Consider the following 15,930-nt stretch of genomic DNA (forward strand, 5'->3'; position numbering starts at 1 on the left):
ACACCTTAATTCAACAGCATACAATGGTTTTGTAACATTGCACTTTCAACTTTGAAGCAAAAGTTTTGGGAAGACCCTTTCCTGATTCATCATGAAAACATCCCCTGACGCAAACCAAGGTCCAAGAAATAGTTTTCTGAATTTTAGGTGTATGAACTTGACTGGCCTACACAGAGCCCCGACCTCAACCCCATCCAACAGTGAGTGAGAGCATATATCTGCACTCTGCATTCTACAATTTTTTGGGGGGGAGCCTTCCCAGAGGAGTGGAGGCTCTTGATGTAAGATCGACAGTCACATATGTGTGGGAGTCCACATACGTTTCACCACATTGTGTATCTTGAGACACTTCCTCAGACCTCACTATCATGTAACAAATAATCAACTGTAACCTTTCGGCTGTGCATTTAATTCACCATGTCACAATACTTCTGCCAGAAGTTAACACTCACGCCATCAATGGTAATGGATTTACAGTTATTCATACTGCTGATCTCTGCGAAAAATCATTGCGCTAACTTCCTGGCAAGTGAATCAGCCATCATGGTACTCGTGTTTCCTCGAAGCAACGATCATTTAAGTTTGGCAGTATTAAATGAGCACATATAAAAACATGTAAAAAATACAAAAACAAATATATATATATATATATATATATATATATATATATATATATATATATAATGAAAAAATGAACCAGTAGTGGGGTTTTCTCTTTATTTCATTCATTAAACAGCTTGTGTCGCGTCCCGGAGAACCGCCTTCTCTTCAGAAACTACAATCCCAGAATGCCTTGCAGCTCTGGCAGCATTTCTTGTCGACGTGGGAAGGGAGGGATTCGGTCAACAAACAAACGTCCACGGGTTTGATGTTGGGCTACGTTACAGATAACTGTGACATGTCAGGTGCATTTGTTAAGGTAACTCCATGACAGCTGAAACATGTGGCTCAAACCCGACGAGATGCTGCTGAAAAACGCGTTCAAACTGTGGGTGACGGAAGAGGATAACGAGTACTTCGTACTGCAAAGGAGACGAGGTTACGGAGAAGGTGGAGGCGGTTTGACAGGTAACGTATAGCGGGCGTGTTCTCGCCTCCTCGCATGTGTCGGACAGCTGCTGCGGCATCGCCGGGGACACGTTACAACCAGCACGTTATGAACGGGTTAACTCGCTATACGTTTGCATAGCTGACGTGCAGTCTGCCCCGTATAGGGCGGTGCTGCCATGTAGCCTTATATAGCCTAAATACCCTCGTAGCAACAGGTATGAGCCAGGTGTCAACATTAAGCGAGTCCGTTTCGATACTGGACGGAGGTTAGGTTTACAAGATGAACACATAGGCCTAAAAACTTTGAGCCATTGTTGACAGATTTGCACTCAAGGCAAACTACCAGCTGACAAAAGCAAACAACATGTTGGAGTAGCTATGCTATGAGAATATATGCAGACTTTACCTCTGAAGGAATATGTAAGCAGTCACATGTTGTTGTTGTTGTGGTGGTGCCCAAGGGGGCAGTTCAGTCAGCTCTCTAAACCCTTTGCATTTGTAATGTCAGGGGCCGCTGCTTCCTGCACAATAAGTGTGTCAGCGACTTTGTAGACACATTGTTGCTAAATTGTTGTTACGCTGTAATTTAGACTACGTCAGCGCTGTGACTGCTGTTTTTACAGGCTACAACTAATGATTGTTTTGGTTTTTTAGGCCTATTGATTAATCTGTCAATCAGTTAAAATCATAAAGAACAGGCAGGAACTCCTCAGATTTTAAAAGCCAAAACAAGTGAATGCTTTTGTATTTTTCCTTGTTAAAAAACTTAATTAATTATGATATATATATGTCCGGTATAACTGGCCAGCAGTATTGTTATAATAGTGCCGACACACTGATCTGATACTTTTAAATGAGTAGTCCTCGGTAAGGGACAGTCATCGGTTGCACCAATCCATATGGATTATTATAAATTTGATTCGATTTGATATCTTATAATTTATATTTAAGCTGAACTTAAACCAGTTTTAGGGAAGAGTGGTGCATTTTCAAAGTAACCAGTTGAACTGAACAAAAAGAATAAATGTGTGAACTCTTAAAAATAGCGTCATTCTCTGTTGAGTGCACTCTCACGTCCTTGGTTCTCCGTTTTTTAATGCAGACACAACCTTACTGCATGACAGTCTTTACTAACTTGGATCTTGGACCGTTCTCACCTGCCGGTATTAAAGTGGTGCCTATAATACCGCCAATGATTGTAACCTACACTTTCTAACCACATGCCTCTGTGTGACAGCCGCGAGGTAATTAATGGATAGTTAATGATAATGAATGGTGTTCTAGCTGAAGACCAAAGGATCAATGTCTCTTTGTGTGGTGTTTAATGGCAGTGGAGGTTAAATACTACCTGATGGTACAAGGCATGACGCACTTGAATGCCTCTCCAGCACAAGAGCCTTTTATGTGTTCAAGTCTATATGCTCTCCTGTGTGATGCTGTTCTGCACTGATGAGAACATGAATTTGAATCCTTTACAGCTCACCAGTAGAAGCATGTGGAGAGCTGGTCCATGTTCAGCAGGCAGGCCGGTATAATGCTGATGCAGCGCATGAGTGTGGTTTCACATCGACCGTGTTAATAATTCATGGAGGACATGTCTGAGAGATGTTATAAAGGTATAACGGATTCAGCTAATTTCAGTTGTGCGGCTCTGACGTGGACCATGAGGGGATCTCTCCATTCTACACTCTCAGTGCAACTATTCATCATTACTTATACAGTTTGACACAGCTGGGATTAATTAACACGCAGTGGTCAAAAAATGAAAAGTTGTTATTTTCGCTCGTATTTTTTATTTTGTTTTTTATTTCATATATGTCCGATATTTGTCTTTGTGATTCAGCCATGGCACATGGCCTTTGGTCACGTGTGTGACAGAGGTGGTTAAACATGTCAATGTGCTGTATGTTACAGGCCTCCTTGTGGGAACTCTGGATACTGTGTTGGACTCCACGTCCAAAGTTGCTCCCTTCCGCATTCTGCACCACACGCCAGACTCACAAGTGTACTGGTCCATAGCATGTGGTATGTATGTCGCTGTATTTCAATGTTATTCTGGCAAACGATTAGGTTTTTCAAGATTACTAGTTGCCAAATGTCTTTTGATTAATTGCATATTATGTCACATGTGGACATTTTATAAAAACAATGAAGCCAATATTTCCAAATCCAAGTTTAAGTTAAAAGATTTTACAGTAAAAAAAATCAATTGACAGATGAATTTTTGTAATATTTTCTCTCTTGACTTCGGGTCAGGTGTCACCAAAGAGGAAATCTTACAGCACTGGGATTGGCTGCAGCAGAACATCATGAGGACACTCTCTGTGTTTGACTCCAGCGAAGACATCACCAGCTTTGTACAGGGCAAGATTAGAGTAAGAACCTCTGAAAAAAAAATCCTTTTTTAAAATGGGGACTCCTCATCCCACACGGCTAATATGTCGACATGTTGATCTCTCAGCAGGGCTGTGATTGTAACGCTATCAAATACTGTATAATGGCCTCTTGATTCCTGTATTACTGTGCTCATCCCTGATTATTTGGAGTCATTTTTCTGGCCACTTAGCGAACACGAAGGTTGTGGGTTAGTCACCAACAGCAACACTTATCAGATTACACACAGTCATTTAATTTTTTTCCATTGTTGATACGAAGATGATGGTGCATTCTTTTACTGTCACCCTCAGTCCGCAGTAACCTTGGATGTTCACTGTGTTAGGGTCTTATTGCTGAGGAAGGGAAGACGTCCCTGGTGCTGGAGGAAGATCCAGAGAAGTTCCGGGAAGCGCTTTTGAGGTTTGAGAAGTGGTTCGAGCTGCCACCGAAGGAGAAGCTGGTCACGTATTACTCCTGCAGCTATTGGAGAGGCAAAGTGCCCTGCCAGGGCTGGCTCTACCTCAGCACTAACTTCATGTGCTTCTACTCATACCTGCTGGGAGCTGAGGGTAAGCTGATTTCTGTTTCATGTATATTAACAAAGACTGTGGCAGCTGCTAATGGCCACCAGAGTTGGCTTTTATAGTCTGAAAGAAACACTTTTTGAATATTTCTTTTTTCAGGTAATTATAGGTTCCATAATTGTGAAAAAGCCATTTTACTGTAGCAGACGTCATAGTGGAGGTAGACTTGAAAAGCAGTGTGGATAATGGATAACGCTGAATATTAACGAAGCCAAGTGACATTTTAAGAATTATCACAATAATGTTATGAACATTTTCATTGTTAGGCACTAGGGAGTATGTTGTTACTGCAATGCATTTCCTATATTTCTATTTTTTTTTTATTTCTCTACTTAATTATAATCTACCCATTCATTGAAGATCCTTATCCTGGCAGCTGTGAGCCTTAGTCTAATTTCCACTTATTGTGATGCCTCTGCAGTGAAACTGATCATCTCCTGGGATGAGATCTGGAGGCTGGAGAAAACCTCTAACGTTATCCTGACTGAGAGCATCCGCGTCTCGGTCCATGGGGAGGACCACTACTTCTCCATGCTGCTGCACCTCAGTGAAACATTTGTTATCATGGAGCAGCTGGCTGACTACTCCATCAAGCGCCTTTTTGATAAAGAGGCCTTCCAGAGAGAGCCGGCGCTCTCCGACCCCCTGCAAATTACCAAGAGGTAGCCGCCGCCTGCCCGCTGCACTGCACAGCTTCACATGATCCAGTTAGTGCTGGAGTAAACATGAAGTCTGACTTCAGTCAAAAAAGCATTTGTGTTTGTGTTAGCCTGGCTGTAGCGGCAGGTAGACCATACATGACGATGCCAGTGTCTGGTATTTTAAAATCAACGTACTGTAGTTTTGACTACATATTCAGGATGTCAATCAGCTAGAACCATGCTTTTTAAATTGAGACATTTTAATTCTAAATGCTGTAATTTAAGGTTATAATGATACAACAGGACAATTTAGAAACTGAATGTCAATATACTATAACATACAGTATTATAGTATTGTACTGTATATATTGGTAATGATCTAAAGTACTCGTAGACACTGAAGTAGATTAATATTCGAGAGCTCGATATGGAAGGTGATGGTCAAGAGAACAAAAAAGAGGTTATTGTGAGACTTCTGTGTGTGTTTGAGTCTGGAAGCTGCTAAAAGGTTGTTCTTAGAAAACTTAAATGTGATGTTCTGCTCATTATTTTCTGCTTTACCCCCCCCCCCTACAGAGGCCTAGAAGCTCATGCAAAGAGCGAGCAGTTCCGGACATTTTTCCGGCTTCCCAAAGAGGAAAACCTGTTGGAGGTGCATGAGAGCTTCCTGTGGGTGCCCTTCAGCCATTATAACACACTTGGCAAGATCTGTCTGTCTGAGAACTACCTGTGTTTCGCCAGCCAAGATGGAAGCCAATGTCACGTCATCATTCCGATGCGAGAGGTAACGTGAAACGGGAATGATTGTAAACGATAACGACTCAAAAAGGCACCCGGATGAGTAGCAGGAAACCTAAAACATTGCCCTCTTCCAGGTTATTAATGTAGAGAAGCCAGACTCCGGCAGCAGGGCTCTAACGGTGTGCGTGCGTGGAAAGAGGGCGCTGCGTTTCTCCGAGGTGCGAGGCTACCAGCGGCTCGCCAACTCCATCCGTAGCAGGTGTGGGATTAGTCCAAGCCCCCAGCACTCTGCGTCATCGGAGGTAACGCGTCTATTGTTTCATTCGTGCCGTTGTACTTCCAGCTAGCGGTGCTTTCTGACATTGAAAAATAATATGTATTTATGTCTAAGGCCATACGAGGCGAGTGCCAGTCGCTCATCAACCACTTTGACGACAACCCAGAGGACGTAACGCTGATGGTGGGACAGAAGGACAGCAGCAAGGCTGTAAGCACCGAGGCCCTCATGACTGTTTTCCACCCCCAGGATGCCGAGAACCTTGACCCCAAAATGGTAAATATCAGAGTTTCAAATGAGACATAACCACCACTCACAGAATCTGACTGGATCAGCTTGATGTCATTGTAATTCACCAGGATCTTCTCATGTTCTGCGGGATGGGGGTGTCTTAGTGGGTGTCTAATCAATTCAGGGGGTGGACATGAATAAAAAATGCCTCTGTTTAGAAATACAACCAGGTTTAACAGTGTTGCAGAGCATTGTACAATAACCCTGTTGGTCTGTGCCTCGTGTGCGTTCGGCAGCTTAAAGAAAAGATGAAGGAGCAGTCGTGGAACATCCATTTCTCTGAATATGGACGCGGCACGAGTATGTTCTTCACCAGGAAGACGCGAGACTTGATTGTTCGTGGTGTTCCCGAGGCCTTGAGAGGAGAGCTGTGGATGCTTTTTTCAGGTATTCACACAGCAGACGTTACTCTGGCCATGAAATGTATACCAAGTGATATGCCGGGTCAGTGATTTGTTAGCGAAGCGAAGTGTTATGTACCGAGTGCTTACTCAACATGAATAATTCAATAAAACATGGTTGATGTGGGATCTGTGCAGCATCTTGTTTTTTTTTGGACTGACTGTGGTTCTACCTCTGTAGGGGCTGTTAACGACATGGCCACCCATCCCGGCTATTACACTGATCTGGTTGAGCAGTCTCTGGGAACGAGCACTTTGGCTACAGATGAGATCGAGAGAGACTTGCACCGCTCTCTGCCAGAGCACCCGGCCTTTCAGAGCGACACCGGAATCTCAGCTCTACGCAGAGTCCTCACGGCCTATGCATACAGGAACCCTAAAATTGGCTACTGCCAGGTGCTTTGATTTCTTGTTTTTAACGGGCAGTAAAGCCCTGATGGAAACTGAAATGGAGGGACATTAGCCACGTGACTTTATGTAGCCAGAAGTTTATCACAGAACAATGTAGATATATGATGAATATGCACACATAAACAGTGTCCAGTCAATTTGCTCACATGATCATTATTCAACTCTTCATTTGTAGTGGTAATTCATGTGAGGTCATCCTCACATTGCTCTTTGAACAGTGACAGATGAGGTGAAGGTGGTTATAGTACAGACTTTGAACCCTTTCAGTTTTAAACCCGTGTCCTTTACTGCGATTGGCCGTTTCATGACATCGAGGAGTGCAGCAACTCTGAAAAGCAGAGGTGATTTTTAAATAGGCCAAGTACCTTAGAAAAATGGCCACACCTGATCCAAAACCGTTGAAAACTTTTTTTTTTTTAAAGGCACGGGTGCTTTGAAAAACGTACCTTTTTTTTGAACACACATTTGTATATTGGCCCCCCGCCCCCCCAGTTACTGGAACCTTATACTTAGAGAGGAAGTAGTCTGTTTTTTTTAACAATCCTTTTTTTTTACCTGTCCAGGCCATGAACATCCTCACCTCCGTCCTTCTGCTCTACGCCAAAGAAGAGGAGGCTTTCTGGCTCTTAGTGGCCGTCTGTGAGAGGATGTTGCCGGATTACTTCAACCGCCGAATTATCGGTGAGAGTGGAAGCGATTCTCATTCTGTCTCTGCTGGTAATTCTAGGACTTCAAGAGTTAAATAGCACTCTGAAATGTTGCCGATGTTGCTTTCCTCAGGTGCTTTGGTGGACCAGGCGGTGTTTGAGGATCTGATTAGAGACCATCTCCCCCAGCTGGTGGATCACATGACAGACCTGAGCTTCTTCTCGTCCGTGTCCTTGTCCTGGTTCCTCACTCTTTTCATCAGCGTCCTCCCCATAGAGAGTGCTGTGAACGTGGTCGACTGTTTTTTCTACGACGGCATAAAAGCCATCTTGCAGCTGGGCCTGGCGGTGCTGGACTACAACATGGGGGCTCTGATCAGCTGCCAGGACGACGCAGAGGCCGTCACCATCCTCAACAAGTTTGTGTGAATGCAAACCAAGCTGGGACCGATTGTTTTTAAACATTATCACCGTGTAAAATATTGTCCCTCTTTCTCTGACGATGTGGTTTCAGATTCTTTGACAGTGTGACAAACAAAGACAGCCCCCTGCCTTCCACCGTGAAGCAAGCTTCAGTGGGCAATAACGACAAAGCCTCACACTTCAACGTGGATATCAGCGAACTGATCCGAGAGGCCTACGAGGTACGGTGTGTTTCTCTGTGTCTGTATTGTTCAGTGATGGAGGTTTTTGTGGTTGAATTAACTAGTTGTGCTTGGTTTTTTTAGAAATATGGAAATATCCGTTCAGAGGAAGTCGAGAGTTCACGGAAAAGAAACAAACTGCACGTGATCCAGACACTGGAGGATACAACCAAACAGAATGTGGTAAGTGGCCGTTGGGTTTACAGTAGTTGGTGCACTTGCATTGTTTCTGCGGTATTAAGGATGAATTCTTTTTTTCAGATTCGGGTGGTGACCCAAGAAGTCAGATTCAGTGCGTCACACCTTGACGGCCTTTATAACTTGTTCAAAGTGAGTCAATTACATGACACAGCATCTTGAGTTTCATAATTCAAAAAATGTCCACAGTCGTATTTTTCTTTTTAAATGGGAAAAATGGACGTTTTTATTTTGTCTCCTACTTTCAGAGGCAGCATTTCCTGAGCTGCTACTGGACAATGAAGAGTCCCGCTCTGCTCCATCATGACCCCAGCCTGGCCTATTTGGAGCAGTACCAGTTGGGTTTCCAACAGTTCAGCGTGCTCTTCTCTCTGCTGGCGCCCTGGGCTTTCTGCAACGCCAAGAGCACCCTCTCCCTCTGGGTCTTCCGCCTGATAGACGAGAACCAGGACGGCCTCGTCAACTTTAAAGAGTTCTGCTTTGCCCTCGGTGAGTTCACTCGCTCTCTGCTCTCCGCTAATGCGGCCGTTACCCTTTAGCGTCTGCTATAATTTCTAATTGCTCCTCCCGCAGATACTTTGTACAGTGGATCGTTCACAAATAAGCTGAAATTCCTCTTCAAGCTGCACCTGCCACCAGGTGAGTGAAGAACAATGGTAGCGTTAAATCTCAATGACATAATAAACAGATTAATAGTTCTCTGTCTATTGTAAACTACAAGATAGATGTGTGTTAGTGCACCTTCAGCTTCAACCTCCGACCCATTTCTCTCACAACATGTCTACGGTGATGATACACTCCTTCGGTTTCAAAGTTCAAACGCGCCACATTTTTTTCTCCGACTGGATCCTTTATCGTTCTCCAGACTCTGCATAACATGACGGCTGCCGACAGAAGCAGCCTAAAGTAAATCACAAGGTCAGATGGGCATCAGTCTTTGTGCTACAGGGCCGGGATATGTAGGATTTGTCCATAACTCAGCATTTGATGAGTGCGCTCATTGCCTCGGGGTAGACACTGTCCTTGGATGTGTGACTTCTGACTGCGTGATGTGGCAGTGTGGGCTTGAAGGCATGAAGCAAGAATAGCCCGTATTGGGTGAAAGAAGGTTTGCCATGGCAACGATTGGTGCCGAGGTGCTGTAAGGGCATTTTGCAGCAGTCTAGTTCCTCCACAAAGAGGGTCTGTGATGAGGATGAAGTGCTCAAATTACAAGTGACAGCTTTAGCAGCAGACGGAGCTCTGAGTCACCGTCTGTGATGTGCCAGGCCTGTGAACGTCAAGCAGCAGAGCTTGTTCTGTGTCATGGGGAGAGCGTACATTCCTTCAGCACCAAGGACAGATCCCCAGTACTGAACTCCTCCGGTCTTTAATCAGCGCGAGTGCTCCAAACGCTGTCTGACAGCACCGCTGTGACGTCACTTTACCTGCACAGTGATGTTTCCGAGCACAGTAGTGTGAGGCTGATGTTTCAGTACGTTTAACAAAGTGTACCGTTTGTTGTTTTGCTTCCTGTGTAGAAGTAAACGAGTTATGTCGGACCAAATCAACATATTAATTAAGACAAACGACGACATGCTCAGTGTTTCGTTTGCTATGATGCAAAAAGGCGCTGTCATCGCCGCTTTTGATGTCGCGCTGCGATGCATTGTGGGTTTTTTCGTGGACTTTTGGAAAGTGTACACAGAGAGAGAGAGAGAGAGCTGAAAAAGTAAACCACGGGGACCTCAAACACTTGCCGATTTCACAGTGGGACAGCCCTGGGCCCTGGAACCGGGCCAAATGCATCATTGATTGAGGAAATTAAATCATGTGCTCTGTAGTCTGTACGGTTTTTAGTCCAAACACGTACAAGTACAGCAGCTTTAATCAGAGAGCAGGGGCTACACAGTGTCATCCTCTGTGTTGTAAGGACAACACAATGCCTTGTCGTACCTTAACTTCTCGCCACCGATAACAACATGTTAACATCAGGAGTGCCCTTGCTATTAAGAGTTGTACAATTGTGGAGCATGAACATGATAACACATGGCAACTATTAAGCTGTATCTTGTGTTAGGAAAGGTCACCACGATGATTAAGGTTACTTCTGCAACAGATTTCCCGTCAGACACACAGAGCGGGCTGTGCCGCTTATGCAGCACGAAGCTATCTGCCAAATATAATGCCACTGCTGGCTTGTGTGGGTAATTGTTTAATCCAGCAATGCAAACAGACACGCATGTATGAACACACACACACACACACACACACACACACAGTCATTGGTGGGGGGTTGGAGCAGAGAAGTATAGCACATCTCATTCAGCATGACCTCAGACTTTGTAAGATTCACAAAGATGCAAATCTATTTTGGGGTTCTCAGACGGGGCTGCGTCACACTGTGTGTAATAAACTGGTAACTCAGCATGTATGAATATCTATGTTTTCTCTCACAAATGTCATCTACATTGCTGATGTGGATCCTCAGTCTTCATCTTCCACCAAGTCAAATTCCTTGTATGTGTAACGTACTTGGCAATAAACGGTTCTGATTCTGATCTTTCCTCTCAGTGCTCTCACAGTCGCTATCTTCTAGCTTTTACAGGTAGTCCTTTGCACTTAAAGGAAGAAAGAATCCAGCACTTTATTCCAGTGACTGAAGACTCTTCTCACTTGAGTAGACTCACTGGTTAGCCTCTTTACTCCTTCTTTTCCTTGTAAAACTCAAATTGCACCTTTACCCTTCCCTCCTAAATTCTGTCATGATTCTGTCTTAATGCTTGCCTGATTTCCTTAAATTGAATGATTGTTGTTGAAGCATTTCGCTGTGCTATTTGTTCACATGCTGCTTCTATATTTCAGCATTTGATCTACCAGAAGACGGCGTGATAAAGAAAAGCCCTGAAAGAGGTAGCATTTCAACAAATCCAATCCATCACAAACACTCCATGGCTATAACAAAAAACAACTGCGCATGTCATGTGTGATAGTTTACAGTTTGTGTGTGAAATTGACAGGGAGAGGAAAAGTGGACCTCCAGGCCTACCTGAAACAATGGCAGAATGAAATACTTAAGAAAGAGGAAACCATTAAAGACCTACCCCGAATTAATCAGGTAATTTACACAAAAACATTATATGATACGTCAGATTATCTGATGAAGCACAAAACTTATATATATATATATATATATATATATATATATATTTTTTTTTTTAATCTCAGACTCAGTTCATCCAGTTCTCCAAGACACTGTACAACATCTTTCACGGCGATCCAGAGGAGGAGTCTCTGTACCGAGCCGTGGCTCACGTGACCAGTCTTCTCCTGAGGATGGAGGAGGTGGGGCGGAGGCTGCAGGAGCCGAGGAGCCCGTCCGAGTCCGCAAAACCTGCCAACGCCGCCGCCGCTGCGGAAGAGGAGGAGCCTACGACGGAGGAAGCTTCGACCACCCCGGAGAGCTCCGACACCTCCAGCTCCCGCTACAGTCGGGATGCGGGGACCGACCTCACGGAGATGGAGTGGTCCTTTTCGTTCGAGCAGGTCCTCGCTTCTCTGCTCAACGAGCCGACCATCGTGAGCTTCTTCGAAAGGCCTGTCGATGTTCAGACTAAGCTGGGACAAGCTCGGGTTGCCCAGCTGAAGCTAAAGGCGAATAAGTGAAAGGATACACAAGTGAATTGATACTTGGCTTCTGATTCAAACCCTAAAGTCACCATGAATTTCCGTTCTCCGCTTGGAAAGGACAGCAGGGTTTTTTTGACGAGGCAGACGGTGGTATCATTAATGAAGAGGAGACATCAGATTTCAATAATCTGGGCTCTGTGTGTGTGTGTGTGTTGGCTTCGTGCAATGATAGCTTCTGAAACAAATAAGGCACACAATCTGAAAGCCACTGTAAACACTGTTGTTGCAGTCCACTGACCGACACCGTCGCTGCATTTTCATGTTAGGCCTCGTTGCAGACTGTCGTTCCTTAAATCTGATTATGCATTTTCAAGCTCTGTGATGAAATTCATCCTCTCATGTAGCCTCAGAATATTTGTTTCCCCTATGCGCCATGGAGCATCTACAGTATAGCTTTGCATTTTGTAAGGGACATTCAGTACTGTTCCCTGTATTTAGAAACGTGACAGCAGATTTAGTCCCGCCCTCTCTCTGATGTCATGATGCTGAAGTTCAAACGATTCTCCCTCTGGATATCGTGATGTGTTTTCTGCTGAAGATAACTAGTCGCTGCTGTCGTAAAACAAACTAGTGTGTCCTGTTCTTAGGCAGCATTAATGTTGTTCTGTAAATGTCAACTTATTGTGAGAAACAACAGCTTTCCAGTTGAAGAGGCACAGAATAAACAGTAGTACAGTGAGCAAGGAAAGCCATACGGATTATCTCAATGTCAGATGCATTTTATTCACTGCATAAAAGATTCAATCATGGTATTATACATTTGCAATAATACACAAGAGAGGATGCCGTACTGCCACACTCGACTGACTCGTTCCTCTAATGACATCATAGCATGACTTCAAGCACGTCATACTGCAAACGATGGTCAGTAAAGGTAAAATACTCTGAGTGCTGCTGCTGCTGCAGGGAAACCTCCTGCATCGGCCTCTGAAAATGTGCCGTGTGTTCGCTTCAGAGTGCTATTGGTTGATGTACTTGTGTGTCCTTATGTGCGTCTTAACGTACATGTAGAATGTTATGCTCTAGTATAAGTGCAGCATTTTGTACATAGAGATCACTTCAGTAGTATTTATGAGGCGTGTAAGATATGAGCTCGTAGACTGTTGTGGACACAACTTAAACCTTTTTGAAGGACATTTTATTTTATCAAATCTCAGGGTGCAATTTGTGTAAAATAAAAGGGAGAAAAGGGATATTTTTTGGATCTGGGATATATAAAGTATGTCACGGAGTTAGCTTACAAATATCTGTAACGTTAAAATATATAGAGCATGAGTAGCATAGTTGCATTGCTCGCCACATTATGCTAACTTAACATTATGCTAACTTTCAATGAACAGCAACTATAACTGCTCGCTGCAGGAAGCCAGATGTGATTTACAGTATTTGAGTTTTTTTCCTTTTTCGTCTGTGCATTTTCTGCTTCTCTGTTTGTTTTTTTTGGCTTCTGTCTCAGTGAATCATCCGCACAATTGTTTGAGATTCACACGTTCTAGGTAAGCCTGTATCTCGGCCAGATCTTCTAGGCGTCTGATTCCAAAAAGCTTGTGACCGCTTCGGCTGCAGCTTCTCTCGGGGCCAAACTCGGAGCTTTAACTCTGCTTGTTTTTAGAAGCTCTTTAAGTGCAAGTGCAATTCTCTGTGTCCTTTTATTTTTTTATTATTTTGCCATTTGGTAGTAACGTATTTTTATTTATTTTTTTTCAATTAAGATATAAGGAAATGTATTTCATTGTGTAATTATTGGGTTAATTGATTGTTAACGTGAGTTGTACATACTTTTTGAAAACTCAGTGGAACTGAAAAAGACACATCTGTTGCTGTTTACATGACTAATGTAAAAAAATGAATATCAAAAATACACCCTATCGTCTTTGATGTCATGTCACTGCTCTACTCCAAAGCTCAGTCAGTGACGTCTGTCCAGTGCATTAAGCCATAATGAAACCGCAGAGTTTCAAAGCAGCATGGCTATCTATTTAAACAATGTTCTCCGACCATGGTCTGGCTATTTCAGTACGACTTTTCCCCTCGGCAGTTTCATGCTGCAGTTTGTAACATCTCCGAACTTCAAGAAATGATTATAAAATGCAGATTAAAACATCTAATCAAAGACTGCGTTTTTAGTCTTTCTGCGATGGTTCTGAGCTCTTCATTTCAGTTAATTGCTTAGTTAATGATTATGTGATATCTTAAAGATTAAAAATTAAACAAAAGTTTAATTTCATTTGTTGGTCTTTATGGGCGAAATGTTGTACAGTGGTTAAGACATAACGCATCTTAAGATGCTCAGTCATTTCTTAACTCTGGTTCTTTTGGCAAAACCTTTTGAAAATTGAACTTTCTTTTGCCCAAAATAGCTTTTCGCTTGCTGAGGAAATAAAGGACATTTTAGGAACAGAGGAAGGAAAATGTTACGGTTGGAAATCTTTATCCCCGGCATGCTACCAGATCTGCCATTAAGCATCATTTATACAGCAGGCATGGACAATGCTCCAGCTCCTGCATTAGTCTACGATTACTAATCAAGTCCGTATATTTCCAAGTGTAGTCGACTGCTTCTATAGTCTGTAGCTTTTGATTGAGAGCTCGCTTTGCAAAATGTGTGAAGCACAGATATTTTGGTTCATCTTCTTGATTATGCTTTTGATTTTCTCCATTCAAAGGTATCGGAATAAAGAGTGATGATTCTATGAATAATAAGGTTATTTTGTTATCATGTTTTGGTCCTTCTGAGTGTTACCTGGAGCACCTTGGATGTACACACACCAACAGTGACTCATGACATGTTAATTGGTACTTGTTTATTTGTGTTTTAAGGGTAATAAAATTCTCTATATATATATATAAATATGTATCTAGAATATATATCAATAAGTCATGTATGTTTATATTTGTCTATCTGCATATAATATAGGGAAAGTTATGTAGGATTTTATTGTATAATAAATATAGTCATGGATGAATAAGCAGACTGTTATTGTGGTAAGTCAAAATTCTTTTTGAAAAACTTAATTTTGAAGACGTCACAACAAACAAAGAAAGGAAGGTGGGTCTGTGTTCAATGCCCTATTTATATCCATGCAATGCAACTAATGTTTAACAATATGTGCAGTATGTTTAGCAGGCCTACTAGAGACATTAAACCTGCAATTTGCTTTTTGGTTTAGATGGTTATTTACCAGCAGTTATGGAGCGAGAATAGTCCTTTGGAATCGTGTTTGTATTCACCTGGTGAATTTAAGTCCAATAATATTCACTCTCCACTCTGTTTTAAAGGGGAAACATCTTGCTGTCTGACAGCTAAATGCTCGACTATGTTCACTTGCTCTCTTAGCTGCTAACTGTGTCCGTCTGTCAACTGCCTGTTGCGGCCAAAAATATTACCAAAGCGTGACCGTGAACCAAATCAGTAAAGTTGTGGGTCGGAGAGCTAAATTATGAGCTGAAACTCTTGTCAACTGATAGAAGGAAGCCTTTGACTCAATATACGCTCTTTGTATCTGTCATAGTTGTAGTGAGAGAGGCTCCAAACTTAACCCACAGGTCTGGAATTTGTCTGCCTCTCTCATAACAGCTGACTACCCAATCACCAACAAACAATAAATACCTACAGTCCCTGGCATGTTTCCTATCCAGGTCTGGGTCCACAAAAGCCTTGAAATTCAGTCTCATATGGTGCCACAACGTACAGTAAAAATGACTGTTTTAATGGAAAATCCTGGCATTAGGCTATATGGTTATAGACAACTTTACGGCCAGTATGTGAGAACTTTGAAAGCTTTTTTAAAAAGTGCTGCGCTTGGTGAGAAAAACCAATACATAGACTAAACTACACGGATATTACCCGTTCACTTCCTGGCTTTTCCACACCACATGTATGTGAGAGTAGGATGAAAATGCATTCGAAATACTTTGTTTTTCGAATACCAGGAATTGAACTTCCAACATGCAAATGATTTGTGGAGAAGCATACAGTATATATAGGCCTACAATAAAT

General features: G+C 42.8%; 1 protein-coding gene across 2 annotated transcripts; it reads left to right on the forward strand.

The window, feature by feature from the left end:
• The first annotated feature begins 810 nt into the window (after nt 1–810).
• Nucleotides 811–14,904, forward strand: tbc1d8b (TBC1 domain family member 8B). Of its 2 annotated transcripts, XM_076101340.1 has the most exons (21): nt 811–1,068; nt 2,965–3,075; nt 3,307–3,425; nt 3,770–3,995; nt 4,432–4,672; nt 5,228–5,435; nt 5,527–5,694; nt 5,784–5,945; nt 6,197–6,347; nt 6,543–6,757; nt 7,336–7,453; nt 7,553–7,838; nt 7,934–8,063; nt 8,148–8,246; nt 8,325–8,393; nt 8,510–8,750; nt 8,835–8,900; nt 10,840–10,932; nt 11,106–11,153; nt 11,261–11,358; nt 11,469–14,904. In XM_076101340.1, the coding sequence occupies exons 1-21, from the start codon at nt 942–944 to the stop codon at nt 11,904–11,906; spliced, it is 3,414 nt and encodes a 1,137-aa protein (XP_075957455.1). In that variant the 5' UTR covers nt 811–941; the 3' UTR covers nt 11,907–14,904. The 2 variants fall into 2 exon arrangements, with proteins under 2 accessions (XP_075957455.1, XP_075957456.1); XM_076101341.1 differs by lacking the exon at nt 10,840–10,932.
• Nucleotides 14,905–15,930: the final 1,026 nt, after the last annotated feature.

Source organism: Anarhichas minor, unplaced genomic scaffold (assembly GCF_050575085.1).
Source record: "Anarhichas minor isolate MPS153535 unplaced genomic scaffold, ASM5057508v1 ptg000027l, whole genome shotgun sequence".
Classification (NCBI taxonomy): Eukaryota; Metazoa; Chordata; class Actinopteri; order Perciformes; family Anarhichadidae; genus Anarhichas; species Anarhichas minor.

Excerpts from the sequence above, each read along its gene's own strand:
- tbc1d8b (XM_076101340.1), top strand. The coding sequence starts at position 942 with ATGTGGCTCAAACCCGACGAGATGCTGCTGAAAAACGCGTTCAAACTG. Across the intron at positions 5,695-5,783 it reads AGCACTCTGCGTCATCGGAG|GCCATACGAGGCGAGTGCCA; the intron begins GTAACGCGTCTA and ends TTTATGTCTAAG. Across the intron at positions 11,359-11,468 it reads ACCTACCCCGAATTAATCAG|ACTCAGTTCATCCAGTTCTC; the intron begins GTAATTTACACA and ends TTTTAATCTCAG.